Raw genomic sequence first — 23,162 nt, forward strand, 5'->3', positions numbered from 1 at the left:
CAACTGACTCCATACATATCCCACAGGCCTCTGGGGCTGTCGCTCACACAGTGCCAGACTGGGGACAAAAGGAGAGAGAGAGAGAGAGAAAGAGAGAGACAGGAATATAGGGAGTTTGTGTCCTTGAAGCACTCAGTCAGCTCAGTGACCCTTCGCGCATTCAAGCAGTGAAGAATCGGCCCGTTCTAAAAAAACAAAAAAGAAAAAAACCTCTCTCTCGCACCACATTTCCCATATTCCTTTGTACTCTTTGAGAAAATGCAGGCCTTGGACTTTGAGGAGGAATGTGTGCATGTATCTGTAAAGCCTGTAGACGAGCAGCTCTGGGATGTGTTAAGGCACAATTCCCTCGGGTTACTCTGACACACTGCTGGTAAAGTGTTTCTCGCTGACCTCGAGCTTGGCCGGTGGATGCGGGCATAGGCCTAATGGATGAATTAGCTAAAAACGACAAGCAAAACACATCCCAAAATATAACAGTCATTAGAGAGACTAATACATAAAGGTTTCTTGACCTTAGGAGATTACTAAAAACAACAAAGCAGCAAATGCTTTCTCTTATCCTAAAATGACTCTCAAAACGTAATCCCCTTACTTCAGCAGGGGGAAACAGGAAGCTTTTTTTCCTGGAAGAATTATAAGAACTGGTGTGATAGCCACTTTGAGTAAACGAATTAATAAAAAAATATACAAAAACAAACAAGACACCCTTGCTTTTCTATGAATTTAATATGTGAAAGAGGAGACCTCCAATCACTCTGCTGAAAGCTTTCACCTGTCTTCATCCTCACCACTGGGAGGCAGCTGTCATCAAAGGTCGTCAGTTTGCTATTTATCAGCCTGATCTTAATATTTGTGAGAATATCAAAAAAACAAACATTGAGAGATTTACATTAGTTATAAATGGTTAAATTAAGTATGCGATATTTCTGAACACATAAAATAAGATTTCCCTTCATCCCTATGCAAAACACAATGTCAGTGGCTCATTTTGTAATGTGTAGTCTGATTAATCTTCCTTGGACTCTTTCCCCTTTTTCTCACATACTTCCTGCAATTTCCCAGCTTCTCCCTTTTTCGCCCTCCCCCTTCTCCTAGAAGCTATGAATGATTTCTTTGTTCGGACAGACAGGCTAATTGAGAGGGCCTTTTCTGAGTATCATTAAAAAGGATGATTGCCGGCCATCCAAAAAATTAATGTCCCAGGTGACCTATAAAACTCAATTGATCTTAACAGTGGGCAGTGGGGAGAGAAAAGAGACACATTTAGACAGGCTTTCATCAGCAATTACACCACATTTTGTAATTAAATTATGTCTTGGTAAGCGTGGTAATTAAATAAGGTGTAGAAGGTTTGCTGGACTCCTGGCTAATGGCTAACAGAGAGAGAAGGAGAAAAACTCATGCCAGTAAAAGTTTCCAGACTACCGAAGAGCTCTCATCATTACCTAAACACAAGGACAGACACTTAAAAAAATTGCACTTTTATTGAGCATTTCTCTTTGGATTTGACAGCAAAGTGACACCTAGTCTTCTCTGTACAGAAAAAAAAAACTGAAACAAAACTAAATAAAGGGGTCATATAATGCCATTTTTGTACCAAGTTAATATGAATGTTTAGGGTCTAAATGAAAACTTTGTAATATGCTTTTATTTAAAAAAAAAATCCCATTAGTATTTTAAGAAAACACTTAATTTTACCTGGTCAAAAACAGCTCTGTTTTCAGCACGCAGTTTCAGTGCATATGCCTTTAAATGATAATGAGCTTTGCTCACTCCGCCCCTCTGTTCTGCTGGCGTTTTGATACAACGGACATGGTGTGTTGCCTTGACAACAGTTGAGGGTATATTTTGGAGTAAGAATGGCAGCGGCAGTCTCTGAGGACACATCTGTGCAATCCTATCAGTTTTAACCGTAGTCGGACCCGGAACAAGATGACAGCCGCAAAGAAGTTTGACAATTAAGGCTCGAACAAGAAGTTTCTGAATGGTTTGTTAACGTAATATTACTTTGATCTATTTTTGTATGCACTGGTAGGGTAACGTTAGAGGAGTGAGATACTATGTGTTTACTGATGTATACGTTAGTTCATTGACAGATTGACGTAACAACTAATGGTCATGAAAAACATTTTTTTTTTTTCGCGATTTGCAAGGATTAATATGAAGGTTAATAAAACTTTACACTTACTTCTTCTAGAGGTGCAATAGGAACATAAATAGTTGCCACCGATTATTTTTTTTTCAGGAGCAGCTACTTAGCAAAACCAGCTTTATACTGACCATCGTTTATAAAGCAGTCTAGTGTGAAATGATTTGCGCAAATATGAACGCATTGATGTTGATCGTGGGGAATATTCCCTTCAGAAACATAACTCAATTACTTAGACGGCATTCTTCTCCAGCATATCAACAACAGCGGACTATGACGCTGCTGTCAATCAACAATCGTCGTGGGAGGGGCGTCAGTTTTATTGACGTCACAAAAATGAATGGCTCAGTTTGAGACAGGGAAAACATATTCACAAATCCCCCGAACTCCATGGGCGCCGCCATCTTGCCTGCCACCATTACTGTGGCAGTCCACAGTATTACTGTTCCATAGTGAGAGTGGCGCGGCCAGAGAAATTTTGGGAGCTGCGGTGTATTACATATTATAAATAGTTTTTCAGCGTGAGAAATACAATATGTGGCGAGAGAGCGTGAAAAAAGACCAAAATGAGTGACTGTGATACTTGAGAGTTCTGCAACTACTTTCTCCTGTACGCAAAAGCCCGAAAATAGACTTTTTTTCTGTACCTCCAAATTGTTTCCAAGTTATCCTATGTGTCACCACCATACACATCAGCATAAATGCTCCTGATAAATTATTTGTTATTAAAGCATTAACACACAAACCACACTGTTATAAAAGCAAGCAGGCAACTCCATGCATGGTTTGGCATGACTGAATGTGTGCAAGTGTGCTCCCTTAATAATTCCTACAAAGCTGACATGAGTTCATCACAATCTCACACATATCTTTTATCATCAATGAAGCTGACTCATTATATGATGGTTGTGTACAGGCACTGCCAACACACATTTCAGTACAATCAACTTGAAAAAGTGCATGTACCATTATATGACCTTTAAAAAAAAAAACATGAGATGAAACTAAATGAAAACAAGAACACAAAACAAAAATCTAATTTAAATACAGCACAATGCTATTCCTCCACATGTATCATCTAGTTAGTGGATTAGATGTGGTTAGTGCAGGTTTTTGCACTTAAATACTGCATAACGCACAGTGTGTTTAATGAATTCGTCCCATTGAGACTGTAATATGACTGAAACTAAGAGGGGAAAAAAAATCTGTCTCCAAAAGTGTCTCCAGAGAATGACAACCACAGCTAGATTGTAACATGAGTTTAGCACTGTGCTGAACTTTTAAACCAACTTGCCACAGTGATGGGTGGTTCTGTCTATCGCTCTGTTCTGTTTTTCATTTGCCCTCTCTTAGGACTTGAACAGAGCAGCACATATCATCTGGGCTTTAGAGGTGCTTTGTTAACTTTTGCTGATTGTGACATATGGCACCACACACCCCCAAGCGATTTGTAAGCTATTGATTCATTGTTATGTACTGGTTCTCCATGAGTGGCTTCTGCTTACGTTGCTAAGGCAAAATCAACCAGCAGACAAGGGTTTAAACAGCTTTCAAGTTTAGGCATGTGGGATCTTATATCAGACCTTCCAGAAAAAAAAAAATGCATAGATTTTTTTTTTTTTTGATTATGCGGCCCGTTTTCTTTTAAAATGCGATAGAATATGTGGAATGATTGTGCAATTTTATGCGATGAAATTGCGGGAACTTGCAAAAACTGCGGTTTGATGAAAAAGAGAAAAAAGTGTTTCCCCCAACACCCTGTCCTCACTAGGCTACTACTTTAATTTAAAGAGTCATTTCTTTTTACTTCCTATGATAAGCAAGCACACTACATCACAGAAAGTGCTGGGAATATTTAATTTCTCGTCCTGTTTTGAAAAATCCCAAAATGAAAATTCTGTCAGTAATTACTCACCCTCATGTTGTTCCAAACCCCGTAAGACTTTCGTTCATCTTCAGAACACAAATTAAGATATTTTTGAGTAAATCTCAGAGCTGGATCACTCCATAGACTTCTTAAGAAATCGAAACTGGCCGGCCCAAAAGTTATGAAATACATCAGTAAAATAGACTACAGTGGCTCAATCTTAAGTTTATCAAGCGACGAGACTATTTTTTGTGAGCAAAAAACAAACAAACAAACAAACAAAACGAACGACTTCATTCAACTATTTATTTCCTTCTCTGTGGGCCGCGAGATTACACATAGTGATATTGCACAAAGCTTCTGTGTTGCATGTCACACGTAGGCTCACTATTGGCCGACACTGGTCATGTGTGATGTGTGTGACATACAACCTAGAAGCTAGTAACTTCTCCCTCGCTGTGTTATGACTTTGCTATGTGGGGATAAATGTGCTGTTAGGTTCGTGAGACAGCTGATTAGTACTCTTGTCATAGACCATAAAACAGTAAAGTTACAGGAATCACCAACCTGTCGATCTTGGTCGATAAATCGGTCTTGGAAGCATTTTAAGTCGATCACGAAGAGTTTTCAAAATCAGAGAAAAAAAAGTTTATTGTGTGTAGTAAATGGTGTCTTGGGGATGCGGAGGCGTGCGCGCTGTTACAATCATGTCATTTTTGCTGCGTGCACCTTTGGGCTCATGCTTTAACCAGCTCAGCCACAGTAACAGCTCATATTTAGCCAGCTAAACTTTTACTGCCCTGTCAGAAAAAAAATATAAAAAGAATATACATTTGCATAGTTTCATGTGGTTCTTCTCCCTCGCTGTATTATGTATTTGCTGTGTGGGGAGAAATGTGCCGGTTACGTTTGTGAGACAATCAGCTGATTACTATTATTATATTATATATTAAGACTCTTGATCCTCACCTGACTATGGCTTTGTAAACTTTATCCATGATTTGGTTTATAATGGACTGTGGTACAGAAACAGTGGCAATGTTACACACTCTTGGCTTACTCTGGCTATTCTCTGCAGTCTCAGGCGATGAGATGTTTGTCCTGTTTTAGCCACCGTAGCTTCTTCGAGGGGGGGGGGGGGGGGGCAGTGGGCTGAGCCCTTAGTGCAAACTCGCAACCGAAACGCTAGATGTCGCTAAAAATCACACACTGCACCTTTAGCTACTTAAAATATGGATAGGACAAAAACTTACATAGAGAAACTTAGAATTCAAGGATCAGATTACTTGGTTCCCGTCTGTAATTTTGTCCAGAGCATTTGCATATCTGCATTTTTTCACGCTGACCAACATCTGACATGGAGCCACTTCAGTATTAACCCTAATCAGCATGCATAAGAAATGCAAGTGCGCAAAAATACATTGTAAATGAAACCTTCTGGCCTTTTCCATTGCGCTTATCTGCTGGACTACTGCGAGGAAACTCATACTTTGCACAGATGGCTAGAAGCTTTTTCTCTTTCTCCATCTCGCCATCTTTCTCCATCTCTCCTTATCCCTTTTATACATCCCCTCCAGTGCTGACATCATCAACCCCTTCTGCGAACACCGAAAGGACTCACCATCGTTTTTAGTGAAGTTCTCAGGCTGGAAACTTGTTCGAATTGAGAGTGCAGAGGGAAATCTACAACTCTGCTCACACAATTTACAAGGGCAAATCCTCACAAGACACACACTCTGTTCAAATACTCAGAGTTGTGATGAAAAGCTGCCATTTCCAAATTCTAATATTTGAAATGATCTGAAAAAAAAAAAAAAAAAAACGTCTCAATGCCCATCCGAACAGAGTCCCGCGTGCAGGCTGATGTCAAACGTCAGGTTAGGGTGGAATAAAAGTGCCTTGTTAATGTTCGATTACACAGTCAGGTTTAACATGGCCTATTGTGCGCAGCTCTCACTCACGGCTCGTGAAAATGTCACACCCTGTCAGTCAAAGCCTGGCTGTAGAAAGTACCACTGTGGAGAGAGTGCTCTTTAATGACAGTGTGCTAGTGTAACAAAGCACGGTTAATGCCATTACGCCGCCAGCGCTGCTTCATAACATCCATGCCATAATGGCGCTCGTTTCAAACTCTGTTTACGAGCTGCAATTAACTTTACCCAGATCACTTTTTTTTTTTTTACCTCCAGGTGTCGGGGAAAAGGAAATGACCCTTTTTTTCTTTTTTTTTTTACTGCGAGCTAGAAAGCCGCAATGTGGGTTTCCGGTCCCGGGGCATAGGGGCTTGTTTGGGGTCCAAAGCTAGGGATGACCAGAGAGTTATACGACAATTCCACTGTACAGAAAAGAAACAATTGGAGCTTTTATCAGTGTTCATGGCTGGTTTAGAGCTTCTAGCAGGGTCTGCTTGTAATCTGTCCAGTCTGGGGGGTGTAAACGAGGGAGGGTCGTATACCATTCTGAGTGGCCTACACTCTTGTGCTAACAAAACACAGCTGCTTCTTGTTCACGCCAGGCTTACTGAGATAAGAGTATCCAACACTGCTATGTATACACTGTAGTACAGATTAGTTTGCACAAACGAAAGTCCTGTTGAAAACAGAATGAGGGACAACAGCTAAAAGTGTTACTTGCTCATCTATTTTCACTCTAAATGCTTCTAATACAGGGTTATCACATGATTTACTATGCAGCAGAAACTATGCAAGCTATTCAATAGAAAAAAAACAAAACAAAGATGTTCTACGCTTAATCAGGCCTATCAATCAGTATAATGATTGAGCAGATGATTTGATGTTTCCTGACATAAGACCTTTAACCTGTCCACATGCATCCGCAATTCCTCCCTGTGCTACATCTGTTCTCAAGAATCAACTTGCAGTCCAAATAATGAACTTTTCTCCACAGTGTTTTCATCCTGCTTCCCTTCTGATTGATCTTTCATTACAATGCCTTGTTACCTAATCAAAAGAAAGGAAGAACGAACATCTCCAGTTCAACGCTGAATTACAGATTCTACATGGAGGGTTGTATTGTGAGCCGGATGGGAGTGAAACTGCAGTATGCAGTTGATGTTGACTGCTGTTTCTTTGTAGGACTTTGAAGCCCACTGACTGTAATGTCTTTGAAGTAACCCTCTGCTGCACAGGCCTATTCTCAGTAAGAGCTGTAGGTAACTGTGCGCTTTACATTGTATTAGCTCTGTGTTTAAACTGAACTCAAATGGGTCAGTTATGTGTATGTGTCTTTTGTACCCAAGAGAGCAAGAGAGAGAGAGAACAAGTGCTTGGGTATGTGATAGTTATTTTTGACTGGCCACATATTTTACATTCAGAGCAGGCCTCCATGCTCTATAGGTATAAAAGCTACATACACAGAAATAACATAATATAAAACATATAATATAATTAGTACTGTCAATCGATAAAACAACTATTTTTGATTATTCACATACGTTTTCTGTGATTAAATGTGATTAAAAAACTTAAGGTTTATATATATATATATATATATATATATATATTATAATGTAATATTTCACAATTAATCTCCAAATTAATGTAGAAACAGCATAAAGACAATATATTTTATTTGTTTAAGGACATCTTTTTATGATGAAGGCCAGTGGCAATAATACGAATACTGGTACTGATGTCTGAGTGAAATTGCCCCCCAAAATATCAGTGACATTTTGACATTTTAAAGCTATATATATATATATATATATATACTCTAAAAAAATGCTGTGTTGTTTTTACCCAATTTTGGGTAAAATATGGACAAACCCAGCCACTGGGTTACATTTTTTATATTACGTTTTGGCTGGGTTTGTCCATATTTTACCCAAAATTGGGTTAAAACATCCTAGCATTTTTTTAGTGTGTGTGTGTGTATATATATATATATATATATATATATATATACACTCTAAAAAAAAGCTAAAAAAAATCTACAGAAATTTAATAGAGTTATCAAACGGTAAAACATCAAACATTTCTACATGAAATATAGATTAATCCTTATTAAAGCTACAAAAGTTCTTTAGTCAAAAGCAGTGAGTAATTTTCTATTTGTTCTTTGATTAACATTAATGACAGACAGTGTTAGTGGCTGCTGGCCTGCCACTGCTGCATACGACACGCATCCACGACTCTTTACGTTCATTTACAACAACAAAACTGACATTTTGGCAGAATTGTGTGTTATTGTTGGCTTGGGCCAGACATGATAGTCTTCATTAGCCTCGTGCATTGACATACTGTATGCCTAAGCACAAATCACACAAAATCTGAATGGGTAGAATGTGTAACAACACACAGCATCACACTCTGCTGTGTATAGGGCTGCGTAAACAGATCAAACAGAGTGCCTGGTCCGTCATGACCCAAAAGCACACACAATGGCCACGCGGCATAAGAACTGGTCAATTTTCTGCTGGAAAACCCTGAGTCCAGGCATACATGTGGACGTGAATTTGACACACACCACCTTCCTAAAAATTGTAACAGACCAGGTACAGAACAGTGTTCTCTGGTGGAAGTGGCCCTTTCAGCAGAATAATGTACCCTGCCACACTGTTTTGAGGAACACAAGAGTTCAAGTTGTTGCCCTGGCCTCAAAATTCCCCAGATCTAAATCCAACTTAGCATCTGTGGGATGTGCTGGGACCAACACGTTTGATCCAGTTCACAACAGGACTTGAAGGATCTTCTGCAAATGTTTTGGTGCCAGATACCACAGGGCACCTTCAGGGGATCTTTATTGAGTCCATACCTCGGCCAGTCGGCGCTGTTTTGGCAGCACAACGGAGGAACAACACCATATTAGGCAGGTGGTCATAATAGAATTGGTTTAAATATATGTATCTGCACATCATGTGATTGATCCATGTAAACAAATTCACAAGAAGTATATGAGTGATATAAAAACAGAGAAATAAAGATCAAATTTGTAAATTACTTTTAATCAGTCATGGAAATAAGTAAAACACAAAAATGGGATAGAATGTGACAAAAAAAAAAAAAATCTACTCACATTAGAAATAAAAACTGAGATGAAATTGACTTTACATTTTATACATTTTCCAGTAAATGTTGACATGCTTCTTATACGTGCAAGTCATATATACAATTTTTACTATAGTGTAACCTATTCTAACTACAGAACCTGCATTCACATACACACACACTGGAATTCCAGCCACAGGGCCATTAGGAAGTGCAGTGTTTCTGAGTAAACACACTCTCTGTTATGCGAGCGATAAGGGTGTTTGAGTGAGCTGCTGATAGCTCATCCTTCTTACAAAACAGACACACACACTGTTGTTACACTGGCGAGGTGAGTTCATGATCCTCACAGGAAAACAATGCGTCTCGGTTTAGCCTCCGGAGACAGCACAAAACCGTGGCCATTCAGCCATGGCATGGGAGGATATCAAACTGTAGGCTTTCTTCCATGTCTTTTTTGTTGTTGCACCTTTTTTATGGGGGAGGGGGAGGGTGGTCAAACTGTTACTTTTAGGCAAGTTAAGGAAAAGCTTCCTCTAGGATTGGATAAATTGTAGTCGGTTTTAGGCCAGAAGGCAACATTTTGTTTTCCAAAATTGAGTCTATCCTGCTGGCTTGCTAAACAACTGGAACACTGCAGTAAATGTGCCATGAGGAACAAAACTGAAATGCTGGAAGTCACGAGTGGACTATGTAAAGTTTTGTTTTCAGAAGATGAAGTATTATATCAGATTTAAGACATAATGCCACATAAAAACAATACTAAAATATTATTCTCCTTATATTTGAAACTTGTCTCAGAGGCGACTTTAGTTCTGTGCAAATGCAGTATCAGTGCTGTTGTCATGACAGAGTATTGTATGAATTACTATATATAATTAATGTATTATAAAATCATTTAATTCTTAATTTTCCAAATCTTTTTGCTATATTCATAAAGCTAATATTTAAATATTTTCTTATCTAATCTTTAAAACATACATTTTCTTATTTGTTGTATTTTTAATTTATGTGTAAAATGCATTCATGCCTTTATTTGCATAATTCAGCTATTAATAAAGCAAATCTTTCTGTGCTAACTGGAGTTTTTGCAGTGTTAAAATTCCAAGAAAGAGTTTGATTATTTTGCAGAACATTACTACGTCTAATTCTCTGACATGGTTATTTCTCTGGGTTTACTGCAAGAAAAACCTCCAGAGAAAGAATGAGCACGAACTCAATGTTTTCGGCAGAAATAAAAAAAAAAAAGAAAGAAAAAAGTTCGCTTTTTCCATTAGCAAAAAAATGGCATAATGAATACTTATCCAAACCACATAGCTTTGTTTACTTTACATTTATCCATTTAGCATCTTTGTGGCATGCACATAAACGTTTCTTTTGTGGTTATCTCACAAAATCACCTGTCACCACAGCTATTAAATTACGTGGATGCTTGAGTGTAAACAATTGTCATGCTTCTATGAACAAATGAACACCATGCTGTTTCACAGAGCTTATCTATGTGCCACGCATATCAGCAGTCTGGCCTAGTTATTGGTGGTGCAATCTTTCCCAAAAGCCCATTCCCTTCCCATCGCTATCACCCTGTCTTCCCATCCTATCGCTATCACCCTATCTTCCTGTACCAGGTCTCTTAGTTAAAACACTGATATCAATAACTCCGCAAAGACCAGATGACAACGGCTCCCCCACACAATCCAAGAGCACTTTAAACAGAAAGAAACAACAACCGCATTGCTTTTCAATTCATACCGACACTCTGCTGCAACATGAATGTCACAACCCTCATATACGTAACTCATTTTATAATATAAAACACACTTGGCCTTTTTCCACTCTCCAGCTCTGAATATTTTTTTCTCTCTGCAGATATATTCAGCACCTGGTTATTGTTAAAATGTAGTTGTTCAACAGACCTTTTGAACGTATTTAACTCTTTATAACTCCTTTAATCACACATCCAATTAAAGCGGTCCAGTCTGGAAAGCTTTAGCCTGCTAAAGAGGAAGCAGGATGCACTAAACTACGTATATTAGACACATTAAGACACTCCTAAGATATAAGGCTTCAGTTCTCATTGCTAATTAAGCACTTTTGTAGAGTTTCCTGAAGTAATTAGACGACTATTTAAATTGCAAAATGTTCGAGCTTGTTTGGATGCGATGCTTATTAATAGAACACATTTCTGCATACTGTGTAACGTTTAACTGTGTCTGTGTGTGTGTGTGTGTGTGTGTTTCAGCCAGGCAGCCTCAAACACGGAATTTGTGAGCCCTGAACTACCATGCCCGACTGACTAAGCCGGTTAAGATATTTACAGGATTTGCGTTATTGTTGACACATTTTTCTTAATCTCATTAAGCAGACACCTATGACCATCTTTGTATAAAACATAAGGAGAGGTGGTGGACATTTCATTCCACCAAGCAGAAAATCACTCCCAGAGGTCTCTATCGCCTCTGATGATTCAGCAAAAAAGCCTCACAGACTATTGGTGCTTATGGCAATGCAAGTAATAGAAAAGAGTGCTTGAGACGCTCCTGACACGATAAATCTGGCTTGACCGCTGGTCACTACTGCTGAGAAAATTTGGTGGATTTACAAGCCAGACACACACACACACACACGGAATGCAAGCTTTTGACCCAAACCAAATGGGTCTCTGTGAGCATTCAAGTGAGACATTCCAGTTAGAAAAAAAAAGTGTCAGGACGGAGAAGTTCCTACTTCTCTCCTGTCAAATCCTTATTTGATGTAGCTTCACAGACTCTTAAAAATCGGAGCGAGATTAGATGCTAGTTCTGGAACTTTCTCTCGCACACCCGGGTATATGGACTAATGTCCTTGCTCACAGCAGGGCAAGCTCTCTCATTTCTGCCGAGCAATTTTTGATTAAAGCCCCCACCCCAAAATAATGAAACAACCTGAATCAAAAGAGAGGTACATTAAAACCTCAGTCGGGGAGCAGTGCTAACGAGACCTCGAATAGTCAGTTGAGGACTTCGGTTCTGTCTCACGTAGTCAGGGCTCTCCCCCCTTCTCTATCCTTCTTCCGCAGAACCCCCTGTAGTGTGCAGATGTGTGTATGTGTGTGTGCAAGAAGCTTCAAACAAGCTCAAAATCAAAAAAACAGTTTCAGACAGAGGAGCAGGTGTCATATGATGGCAAGTTGGCAGCAAATGACAGAGGAGGCACAGCAATTTCTGTTGGATCTAAAGACAAGTCGTATTGTAGTTTTCGTTATAGATTATTTAAATAGAAATCATGATTTTGCAGGATACAAACATATTACTAAAATTACTAAAATATTTATAAATAAAATGCTAAAATAAGTATATGGTTCCCATAGTTTTTGACCATGATTTTTGGTTGAGGGATGAGAAATAAACACACACACACACACTCAACCAATCAAACATTTGGAGGCAGTATGATATCTTTTTTAGGGCTGTCAAACGATTAATCGTGATTAATCGCATCCAAAATAAAAGTTTGTGTTTACATAATATATGTGGGTGCACTGTGTATGATTATTTTGTACATATATAAATACACACATGCATGTATATTTAAGAAGAAAACATATTTTTATATATTATATATAAATTATATATAAATCTATATACAGTATATACATGAAAATACTTCTGAAATATATATATATATATATATATATATATATATATAAAATAATTATACACAGTGCACATATTATGTAAACACAAACTTTTATTTTTGATGCAATTAATTGCGATTAATTGTTTGAAAGCCCTACTTTTTTATTTTTATTTTTTATATTAATATAAATAGGCCTAACATTTGTATTAAGCAAGGATGCATTAATTTGCTGAAAAGAGACAGTTCTGTTCTTTTGAATTAACAAATCTTTTTCTTTTCTTTGCCTTACTGTGAAGACTGAGTGTGTGTGTGTGTGTTTGCCTTCTCTCTCCTTTCATTCGGTCCCTCTGGGGAAGTGAGCAGGTGTGCAGTGACCCAGGAAGAGGGAGACACGGGTGGGCATGCGGTGAAGCGCATCCCTGGCTCAAATGTCCCCTGGAGATGGAGGACAAAATATCCCTCCTTTGTTAGTGGCCATCTCTCGCTCGCCCTCTCCTTTCCACTCTCCCTCTCTCGTCTTTTCTGCTGCAGTGGAACACATTGTGCTCAGGTGTTTCTCCCGATCCTTTCTCCATTACAGGATATTAAGTCCAAAGAGCGAGAGCAGGCAGAGCGAAAGCTCTCTATGCCGAGCCGAGAGAGTCTCCGTGCGAGCGTCCCTCTCTCTCTCTCTCTGTGTACTTTCTAATAGAGTTTAAGGGTGAACTTGGAAATGTGGGACCAGAATCGAGATCCTTTCACTAGAACCGTGTCTGACAGAGCTACACACACCTCTTTCACTTCCACTCTCAGCTTCTGGTTGACAAATCCCGCTTTTCCACAAATGGAATTAACCTCCAGCGTTTGAAGTCAAAAGGCAGTGTCGCGAGGGCCGACAGCCCATCCTCACAAACACAATCGAGCTCTGAGGCGGCAAGCCGGAAAATCTTGAAAGCTAAAAATGACTCCATCTTGAATTCGGTAGAGAAGAGAGTTGGGAAAGAGGCCTAAAAAAGCCAAACACTGTGTCAATCATTTGGACGCACTTTCTTCCACGGTGACGCCAGGCACATGTAAACAGGAAATCTTTTGGTACGGCTGGAGAAAGCTTTTTTCAACATTCATGTCAAGAGGCACCGAATTTGAGGGAAACAGTAGCTGAAGTTAACCCCAAAGATCTTGTAATGGAATGAAGTGAAACAAACCAAGAACAGAAAGAAAATATTCTTTTTATTTTCTCCTCATGGACTCACTAACACTGTCTGCAGCTGTCTCTTGTTAAGCCTCGGCAACTGCAACATATGCCACAATTCAGTGAGACAATTAAAAAAAAATAAAAATAAAAAAAAAACACACATGCACTTATGCTATATGTTAACACTGGTGTACAGAAAAAAAAACCCTAGTGATCTGCTTACATGCAGAGGAGGTATTTTTAAACATGATAACGCTGTTACAAAGATAGTCAACTTAATTATGCTGCATGAAGACAAGCTCAGTGAACAAAAAATCCAAGATAAGTTCTTAATATAATAATTATAAAAAGATGGAATAGGTAAATGTAATTAAATTAGATTTTTTTTTTATTCAATACGTTTTGTGTGTATTTTTATCAAAATATTAGAGTAGTGGTTCTCAGTCTATTCATTCCAAGGCTACAAATAAGACCCAATACATTTGCAGTTGTTCATGATTTACTGGATAAAGATTTTAAATTATTTTTTTAGAGCAGGTTTTAACTAGAAAACAATTCTAATAATATACACTTGAGGTTTTTTCACATATTCAGGTTCGCTGAGGGAATCCTGGGTCTTTAAAACCAACAAAATAATTAAAAATAGGCAATATCTTGACTTTGTTTAAAATATTACAGCCCGTTCTCATCCTTTAACGTCATATAGAGCGCTATATGACAAAACGGCGCTATACTACGCACATGGCACCCGTTATCGTTAATATAACACGCAAACCCAAGACGTTATAAATCCTTTAGCGTGAATATGACACGTACACCCTACCCGACACCTAAACTTAGCCCTCACAGCACGGGTTATATTAACGATAACGGGTGCCTTTAGCGTAGTATAGCGTCGTTTTGTCATATAGCGCTCTATATGACGTTAAAGGATGAGAATGCGTTGAATATTATCATTTTAAATCATTAGCAAGCGACCCTCTTGCAAGTTTTCTGGAACCCTCTGGTTGAGAAAACCTGGGTTAGGGTATTACATGTTTAATTTATCAAAATGGTAACATTAAACTCTATTAGACTCAACTAGAGTCAAGCTTCTTCTCTTAATTTCAGTATGCATCTGATAGTACATACAGGGCTGTTCACAAATATTAACTACATTAAGGAAAGTGAATATAAAATATGTAGAACAAGCTCCTGCTGAAGTAGTGCTTTCATTGCTCTGGTCATCAGAGATATGAGAGAGTCGCCCCACACATTTATCTCATAATGAAAGCAAATATAACAATCCTACACACTCAGCGTTTTGCTTTCCTTAATTATGCCAAAAGGTGTTAATGAAAGTGATTAGATAAGGTCTTCTTAAAGGTTATTTGCACACAACACCTGTTAGTCTAAGGAATATTAATAAATGAGAATAAGTGACAGGAGAGTGTGTGGATAGGAAGATAATAAATGATCTAGCTCTTCATTTGCTTAGTTCCCCCCCCCCTTCCTTCAAAATGGCTGTCCTATACCTCACCGTCAGCAGCTTTAATTCTCAGTTCAATTCATGAAAAAAGGAGGAGAAAAAAAATCCTCCTTCACTTCATTCTCAATTGACAGAACAAAAAGAACAACAAGAAAACAAATCTGAGGGATTTTAGTGTGAATAAAAAAAAAAATAAATAAAACGTTGAGGCCTCGCTCTGGGTGAGTGGCAGCGGAAGTGTGGCGGGGGAGGCCCAGAGGAAGCCTGTCACCTGAGTATTCTTTGAAACATCACAGCTGCTTTTTGGGAATGAACGACTGCACCAAAGAAAAAGAAGGGGAGAGAGAGAGAGAGAAAAAGAGAGAGAGAGATTGTCGCTCCCATCGCTTCTCCAGGTTTCAAGCATGATCAAATTTGCACTTCAAACCGCTGAGGCCTGTTAACCAGTCATTGTGTGTGTTCGCTCATGCGAGCGGAGCATTCCAACGATGGCTAGGTAAAGTCTCCTAGCGCCCGACACAAAGACAAACCTTTGATTGGGCCGCTGGAGGGTCCTCTTAGGGCCGCAGAAGCAGTGGTACGGGCATGAAGAGAAAGAGAGCATGCAGACACATTGACTTTGTTCTGCCTGCTATTGTCTCTGTGGCCAGTCATGATAAGAATCAAAAGAGTGTGATAATGCTAATAGTGTGCAAGAGAAGTGTGCATAATATATCCTTTTATAAAGTCCTCTTTGTAGAAATCTTAAGTTTGGGACCACTGTAGCTAATTTCTAGCAGTTCAAGCTGGCCATTTGGACATTCACAATCTTCCAAAAACAAGTTGATGCACCTTAAGCTTCCATGGAAGCTTGTTTGTTGTTGGTCCTAGTCTACCAGAGTGCACTAGCTGATCTCAGACAAGCTAAAAACCAGTTAGCATGTACCAAAACACAGCTATCAGCTTAAGCATGGACTATGTGTTGGGCTAGTTGAACCTAGACTAAAAGGCTGAACGTGGCCCTAGTGTGGCTCCACTTACCGTTCTCACTGTCTGATTTGTTCTCGTGCTCTGTGTCAGTCAGGGTCAGGGCAGAGTTTGAGCGGCTGGACAAGCAGGAGTTGCGGCCAGACTTTACACCTCGGCCCCAGAGGCGCATGGCACGTTCCGGTGACATCACCCCCTCGTTCTCAGTGTCCACGTCTGAGCCCGCACCAACAGAGTAGCCGCGGTGGGGGAGGCCCATCTCTGCGCAGAAGGCCAGGCCACGGCGAGTGGCTGGTTCACATATTCCCAGCTGCCTCAGGTTAAAGTTCTGTCCTGTAGGAGAAACGTAATAAACAAACTGAGCATACATCTATACACATAGTCTTCTATGAACAATCTGCAAGTGCCAAAGGTGAATAAAACACATTGGCATTGGAAAGAACATAGAAAGACAGCTGAATGGTGGCATTTTTCATTTTAGATTGCAATGCAACATGTTTAATTGCAACGCATTCTCACCCCAAGGCGTCACCTTTGACCATGCTTCAATATTTGACGTTTTAGGCGCCCTTTAGCGTCACTTACATGACGCGATCCTACGGCGTCATCTAACTGACGCTAAAGGAGAGCGTTGGTTAGAGGACGCGGTTAGGTTTAGGTGTGGGGTGGGGGTAGGGTACACGCGATCCTAGGGCGTCATCTAACTGACGCTAAAGGGCGCCTAAAGCGTCAGATATTGAAGCATGTCCAAATGCGTCCCAAGGCGTCAGTTAAGTGACGCCTTGGGGGTGAGAATGGGCTGTTAATTGTTACAGTTATAATACAGTTATTTTGCTTGTATATCAGAACTAAGCAAAAGTTTTTTAAAAGTAATTCATACTTTTTTCAGTAAGGATTCATTAAATTGATCAAAAGTGACAATAAAGTGATGTATAATGTTACAAACAATTTATATTTCATATAAATGCTTTTCTGTTGGAACTTTCTATTCATCCAAGAATCAATATTGTTTTCAATATTGATAAAAAAGTAAAGTTTCTTGATCAGCACAACAACATATAATAATTTCTTGAGGATCATGTGCCACTAAAAAGTAATGATTGCTGAAAACTCAGCTTTGCAATCACAGAAATAAATCATATAATTTTGTACAGTATATTAATTTAAAACATATTAATATACAAAATAGTTATTTGAAATTGTAATAATATTTCACAATAATACTGTTTTTATCAAAAAGTTTCAAAATGAATAAAACATATAAAGGAAATATAATAATTATAATAATTTAAAACATGAATATTTATCGATAATAACTATAAATAATTTTAATAAAATGCACCGATTCAAAAACAACACACACACACACACACACACACACTACAGCAACCATTTAAAACACACTGAGACACCTTCCACATGCCCTAGTTAAGCACAGGAAACAATCAATCAAAGAGACACCAAAAACAACCCATTTAATGTTCTATTTTGAAGCCTGACTTCTGTTTTCTGCGATTACTTCAGCCATGTGCACTTATAGCATCAAGAGAATGACAAATAAACTAGAATTGTCTAATTCCCTGGATAATAGAAGCTCCCTTATAACACACACACACACACACGCACGCACGCACAGCGTGGTATCTTTTGTGTGTGTGTGTGTGTGTGTGTGAGGGGGGAACTCAGGTATGCTTTGTTGGCCTTTTCTGTGGGGTAGGAACAGCCCATAGAGTGTTGGTAAAACACAAGCTGACAGGTAAATGGGCCTTGCTGGCAACTGGGAAACCATTTGGTGAGTGTCAACCTATGAAAAGATCCACAGGTCTTAAGAAACGGGGAAAGGAAAGAAAAATACAGGTGTAAATTGATAGCGGAATCTATTTTTTTAATTTTTTTTGTCTTATTTTTGGCATTGGAGATTGTATCAACTGACCCAAAAGCCAGACAGAAAGGAAAGCTTCTATAAACAACACCCACACACACACAGACGCACACACAACAAGGCAAGCTAACACCCCAAGTGTGTAAAAAAGAGACAATCGAGTCTCATCAGACAGTCAAATATCGAGATACCACTCGCTGCAGAAAGTAGCGCTGTGATGTCACGTATTCACGTCACGTATGTACGCATGTGCGCAAATTATACGCATCAATGCATTACAATCACTTTCAGTGATGGATTCAATGGCAGTAAGTCAATAAGCATTATTTATGATTTTTTAACAATTGTTCTTTTGTGTTAATGGCTTTTAATTTTAAGATATTCCATAGAGCGTGTCATAAATGTTTTAGTTTTTTTTTTTTAAATATATATATATATATATATATATATATATATATGTCTATGGTAACACTTTACATTAAGGTTCATTAGTTAACATTAGTTAACTACATTAGTTAGCATGAACAAATAACGAGCAGCATTTATTAATCTTTGTAAATAGTAATTTAAATATTTACTAAAACTTTATTCAAATCGTGTTAACATTAGTTAATGCGCTGTGAACTAACGTGAACAAACAATGAACAGCTTTATTTTTTTTTAACTAACATCAACGAAGATTAACAAACACAGTAACAAATGTATTGCTCATGGTTAGTTCATGTTAGTTAATACATTAACTAATAGACCTTGTTGTAAAGTGTTACCATTGTCTATTGTATGTTTTATGATCTCATATTATCAAAATGACTTCAGCGAGTCTTAACCCCCTGGGGACCAAAAACGCGTCTGTGCACCCACCCTCTTTGCTGTGCACCCACTAAATGGCCAAGAACTCCCCACCATTTCATTTACCACTGAAGACATCACTTCAGGCAATCACTCCGAGACACCCCTGGCACCCATTGTTCTTGGACATCCCTGGTTCATCCGTCACAACCCCCGAGTGGACTGGCAACATAAAGCTATACTGGAGTGGAGCAAGGAATATCATAAGTCTTGTCTCGTGTCTGCTTGTCCATCTTTGCCTGTTTATGTGTTTCAGGAGGAGGTGGGTGATTTGTCTAACGTGTCCGAGGAGTACCACGATCTGAAGGTAGTGTTCAGTAAGTCTTGCTTCTCTTCCTCCTCATTATCCCTATGACTGTGTCATAGATTTAATGCCAGGTAAGTCTCCACCTCAAGGCAAGCTATACTCACTTTCTGTTCCTGAAAGGGAGGCTATGGAGAAATATATTTCTGATTCTCTGGCAACCAAGTTCATCCGCCCTTCTTCTTCTCCAGCAGGGGCGGGGTTCTTTTTCGTGGGGAAAAAGATTACCGGGGGTTGAATAACATCACGGTAAAGGATACTTATCCTTTGCCGTTGATGTCTTCAGCTTTCGAGAGGTTGCAGGGAGCGTCCATCTTGACGAAATTGGACTTGCGTAACACTTATCATTTGGTTCACATCAGGTAGGGGGATGAATGGAAGACTGCTTTTAACACCCCCAGGGGGCACTTTGAATATTTGGTCATGCCTTTCGGGCTGTCCAACTCCCCAGCAGTCTTCCAAGCACTGGTCAATGACGTGTTGTGAGACATGACAGACCAGTTCATATATGTTTACCTGGATGACATATTGATATTTCCCTCGTCTCTCCAGGAACATGTGCAACACATCCGACGAGTGCTTCAGAGGTTGTTAGAGAATGGGCTTTTTGTCAAGGCGGAGAAATGCGATTTTCAAGCACAGTCTGTTCCTTTCTTAGGATACATCATCTCGTCTGAGGGAATGCATGTGGACCCTGAGAAGGTTAAGGCTGTGGTAGAATGGCCAAGTCCAGATTCCCGTAAGGCCCTACAGAGGTTTCTGGGGTTCGCCAATTTCTATCGACGTTTTATTCGTAATTTCAGCCAACTAGCCGCACCTCTGACTGCCTTGACCTCCCCCAGTACTCCGTTCAGGTGGTCAGATACAGCCGAGGCTGTATTTGCAAACTCAAGAGCCGCTTTGTTTCAGCTCCCATCCTCGTTGCCCCTGATTATTCACGGCAGTTCGTGGTGGAGGTCGATGCATCAGAGGTGGGGGTAGGAAAAATCCTGTCCCAGCGTTCTCCCACAGACGACAGGATGCATCCTTGTGCGTTTTTTTCTCATCGATGATCCTCAGACGAACGCAATTACGAGATTGGTAACAGGGAGTTGTTGGCAGTCAAGTTAGCGTTGGAGGAATGGCGTCATTGGTTAGAGGGCTCGGGGGTACCCTTTATAGTCTGGACTGATCACAAGAATTTACATCAGAACTGCCAAAACATTGAACTGAGCCAGGCTCGGTGGGCACTTTTTTCCGGACATTTTGATTTTTCTCTCTCGTACCACCCGGGGTCCAAAAACATCAAACCCGACTCTTTATCTCACATTTTTGATCCTTCCGAATGCCCGTCTACTCCCGAGTGCATTTTACTGGAGAGTCTATTTGTCTCCACACTCGTTTGGGAGGACGAATCGAAGGTCAAAACGGCCTTAGAAGGGGTAACGCCTCCACCCGGTTGCCCACCGAATCGCTTATTCGTGCCGGACAGATTAAGGTCTGACGTCATTCAGTGGGGTCATTTCTCCAACGTGGCTTGTCATCCAGGAGTTTATCGTACAAAATTTCTAGTCAAGCAAAGTTTCTGGTGGCCACTCATGGCTTGTGACATTAACAGTTTTGTTTTGGCTTGCTCAGTTTGTGCCACTGGTAAAACTTCCAATCGACCCCCAGATGGGCTCCTTCAACCGCTGCCAGTCCCTTCGAGACCCTGGTCCCATATCGCTCTCGATTTTATTACCGCCCTCCCACCCTCCCAGGGTAACACAGTCGGGTCATTTCATTCCCTTACCAAAATTACCCTCAGCTAAGGAGACAGCGTTGACAGTCATTGACCACGTCTTTCGGTTACACAGCCTCCCGATGGATGTGGTCTCTGACAGAGGACTCCAGTTTGTGTCCACATTTTGGCAAGTATTTTGTAAATTACTGGGAGCGACAGTTATTTTATCCTCAGGGTTTCATTCCCAAAGCAATGGTCAAACCGAGAGAGCCAATCAAGATCTGGAAAGGGTGTTGCGATGTTTAGTTTCCAAGAATCCTTCCTCATGGAGCCAACAACATTCCATGGTGGAGTACGCCCACAACGCGTTACCAGTGTCGGCCATGGGTTTATCTCCGTTTGAATGTAGTTTAGATTACCAGCCACCTATTTTTCCCAGTCTGGAATCCGAGGTCACGGTTCCCTCAGCACGTGCCTTAATCCAGAGGTTTCACCGCACTTGGACTAGAGCCTGCGAGACTTTACTCCAAGTAGTGGCGCGCACCAAGGCTAGGGCCGATCGCCACCGGTCAAAGCCTCCCATATAAGTCGTCAGTCAAAAAGTGTGGCTTTCAACTAAAAACATTCCTCTCCGTTCCATCTCTAATAAGCTTGCTCCCATATTTATTGGCCTGTTCTCTGTCGCCAAGATCATTAGTCCGGTGGCAGTCCGTCTTAGTTTACCTCTAGCGTACAGGAGGGTACACACAATTTTTCACGTTTGTTTCGTGCACACATTAATCCGCCAGTCCCGGTCCCACCTCCTCCATGCCCCCAAACCCACCCACCCCACCATGTCTCGTAAATGGGGATACCACCAATTTGGTTAATTGCATTCTGGATTCGAGGCGGAGGGGACGTGGATTTCAGTACTTGGTGGACTGGGAAGGAGAAGGGGTACTGTTCTACTCTTTTCCGTCTCTCTTCAATGCACCACTTGGGATTCACCACGCTGACCATCAACGTCCCTGTGTCACCATTCCACGCCTGTGTCTTTCTGTTTGGACTTCCTCTAATTCAGATAAAGAGTTATTTACCTGCTACTGCATGACAGAAACTCTGTCCCATCAACAATCAGACCATTACATGCTTTTGGCTCTTTTCAGTCTCCTCTTAAAAAATGGTTGCTGACAATTCAGCACTGCCAACATTAGTATTGTATTCTTGACAATAAACTTCTTTGTACTAATGTTTCTTGGCTATGTTGCTCTCTTCTGTTGCCATCTTTCTCTTTCTCTCTCTCTTTCCTTTCTCTCATGCTTACATTGTTTTACATAATTCTGTTTATTTTGTATTTTAATAGTAATTTATCTGGTTGTGTGTGAATCTTTTTTTTTCATATGATGTGTATGTGTGTAATGCTCTGTCTCTGTTTTCAGGGTGACCTTTTAACATTCTTAAAGGTCAAGGGTCAGATGAAATATAGCTTTTTGGGCTAATTCTGGCATGTTTACATTTATGTTTATTAATGTGCATTGCCCCTGTAAATAAATAAATAAATAAGGTGCCATTAGTGTTTACAGTAATTTTGTCATTTACAAATTAAAGTGCAACAGAATGTGAAAAAAAAAAAACTTTAAATAAAATACAACACAGATATTACACAATATACACTCTGAAATTTTTTACAAGTTTACCTTAAATCAGACAAAGTTAAAACTATGGATGTGTGCTGTACTTTTTTTTTTGCTGCTTTCTTTATTACTTTAGAGTTTTTTAATACATTAACATTAAAAAAAAATATATATTATGTCAAATTGACGCGGGACGTCAAAACACATGACGGAACTGCTTAACATGCATGCGCTGTCACCGCGATATGGTGCATGCATGGTAACACATACGTGACGTGGCGTACGTACGTGACATATTGTATAAACGTGACGTCACCGAGCTACAGTCTATCCGCATATATCCGCAGACTTAGCAGTCTGTTCCCTGAGGACACACAATGTACTGCAAATGGGACTTCTGATCGGTATTTGGAACCACAGATATAAACTCAAGTTACCAGAATTTCTTTCTGCTGAATGACTATGACATGTATACTAGCTAACCCTGTGAAATCAAATAAGTGAACAAAGAAATAAATGTGCTAGGTGGCATTGTAACAAAGACACAAATGTGTGTGTGTG

General features: G+C 39.8%; 1 protein-coding gene across 10 annotated transcripts in view; it reads right to left on the reverse strand.

Moving 5' to 3' along the window:
* The window catches only part of tenm3 (teneurin transmembrane protein 3), a 343,805-nt gene that overhangs the window by 202,112 nt on the left and 118,531 nt on the right, over positions 1 to 23,162 (reverse strand). For all 10 annotated transcript variants that reach the window (XM_089132127.1, XM_089132131.1, XM_089132129.1 and 7 more), the window contains one exon: positions 16,306 to 16,584. In XM_089132127.1, coding sequence (XP_088988253.1) covers positions 16,306 to 16,584 — 279 coding nt within the window. The remainder of the gene's footprint in view (positions 1 to 16,305; positions 16,585 to 23,162) is intronic.

The sequence above is a fragment of the Pimephales promelas genome, chromosome 6, assembly GCF_988280905.1.
Source record: "Pimephales promelas chromosome 6, fPimPro1.hap1.1, whole genome shotgun sequence".
Taxonomy (NCBI): domain Eukaryota; kingdom Metazoa; phylum Chordata; class Actinopteri; order Cypriniformes; family Leuciscidae; genus Pimephales; species Pimephales promelas.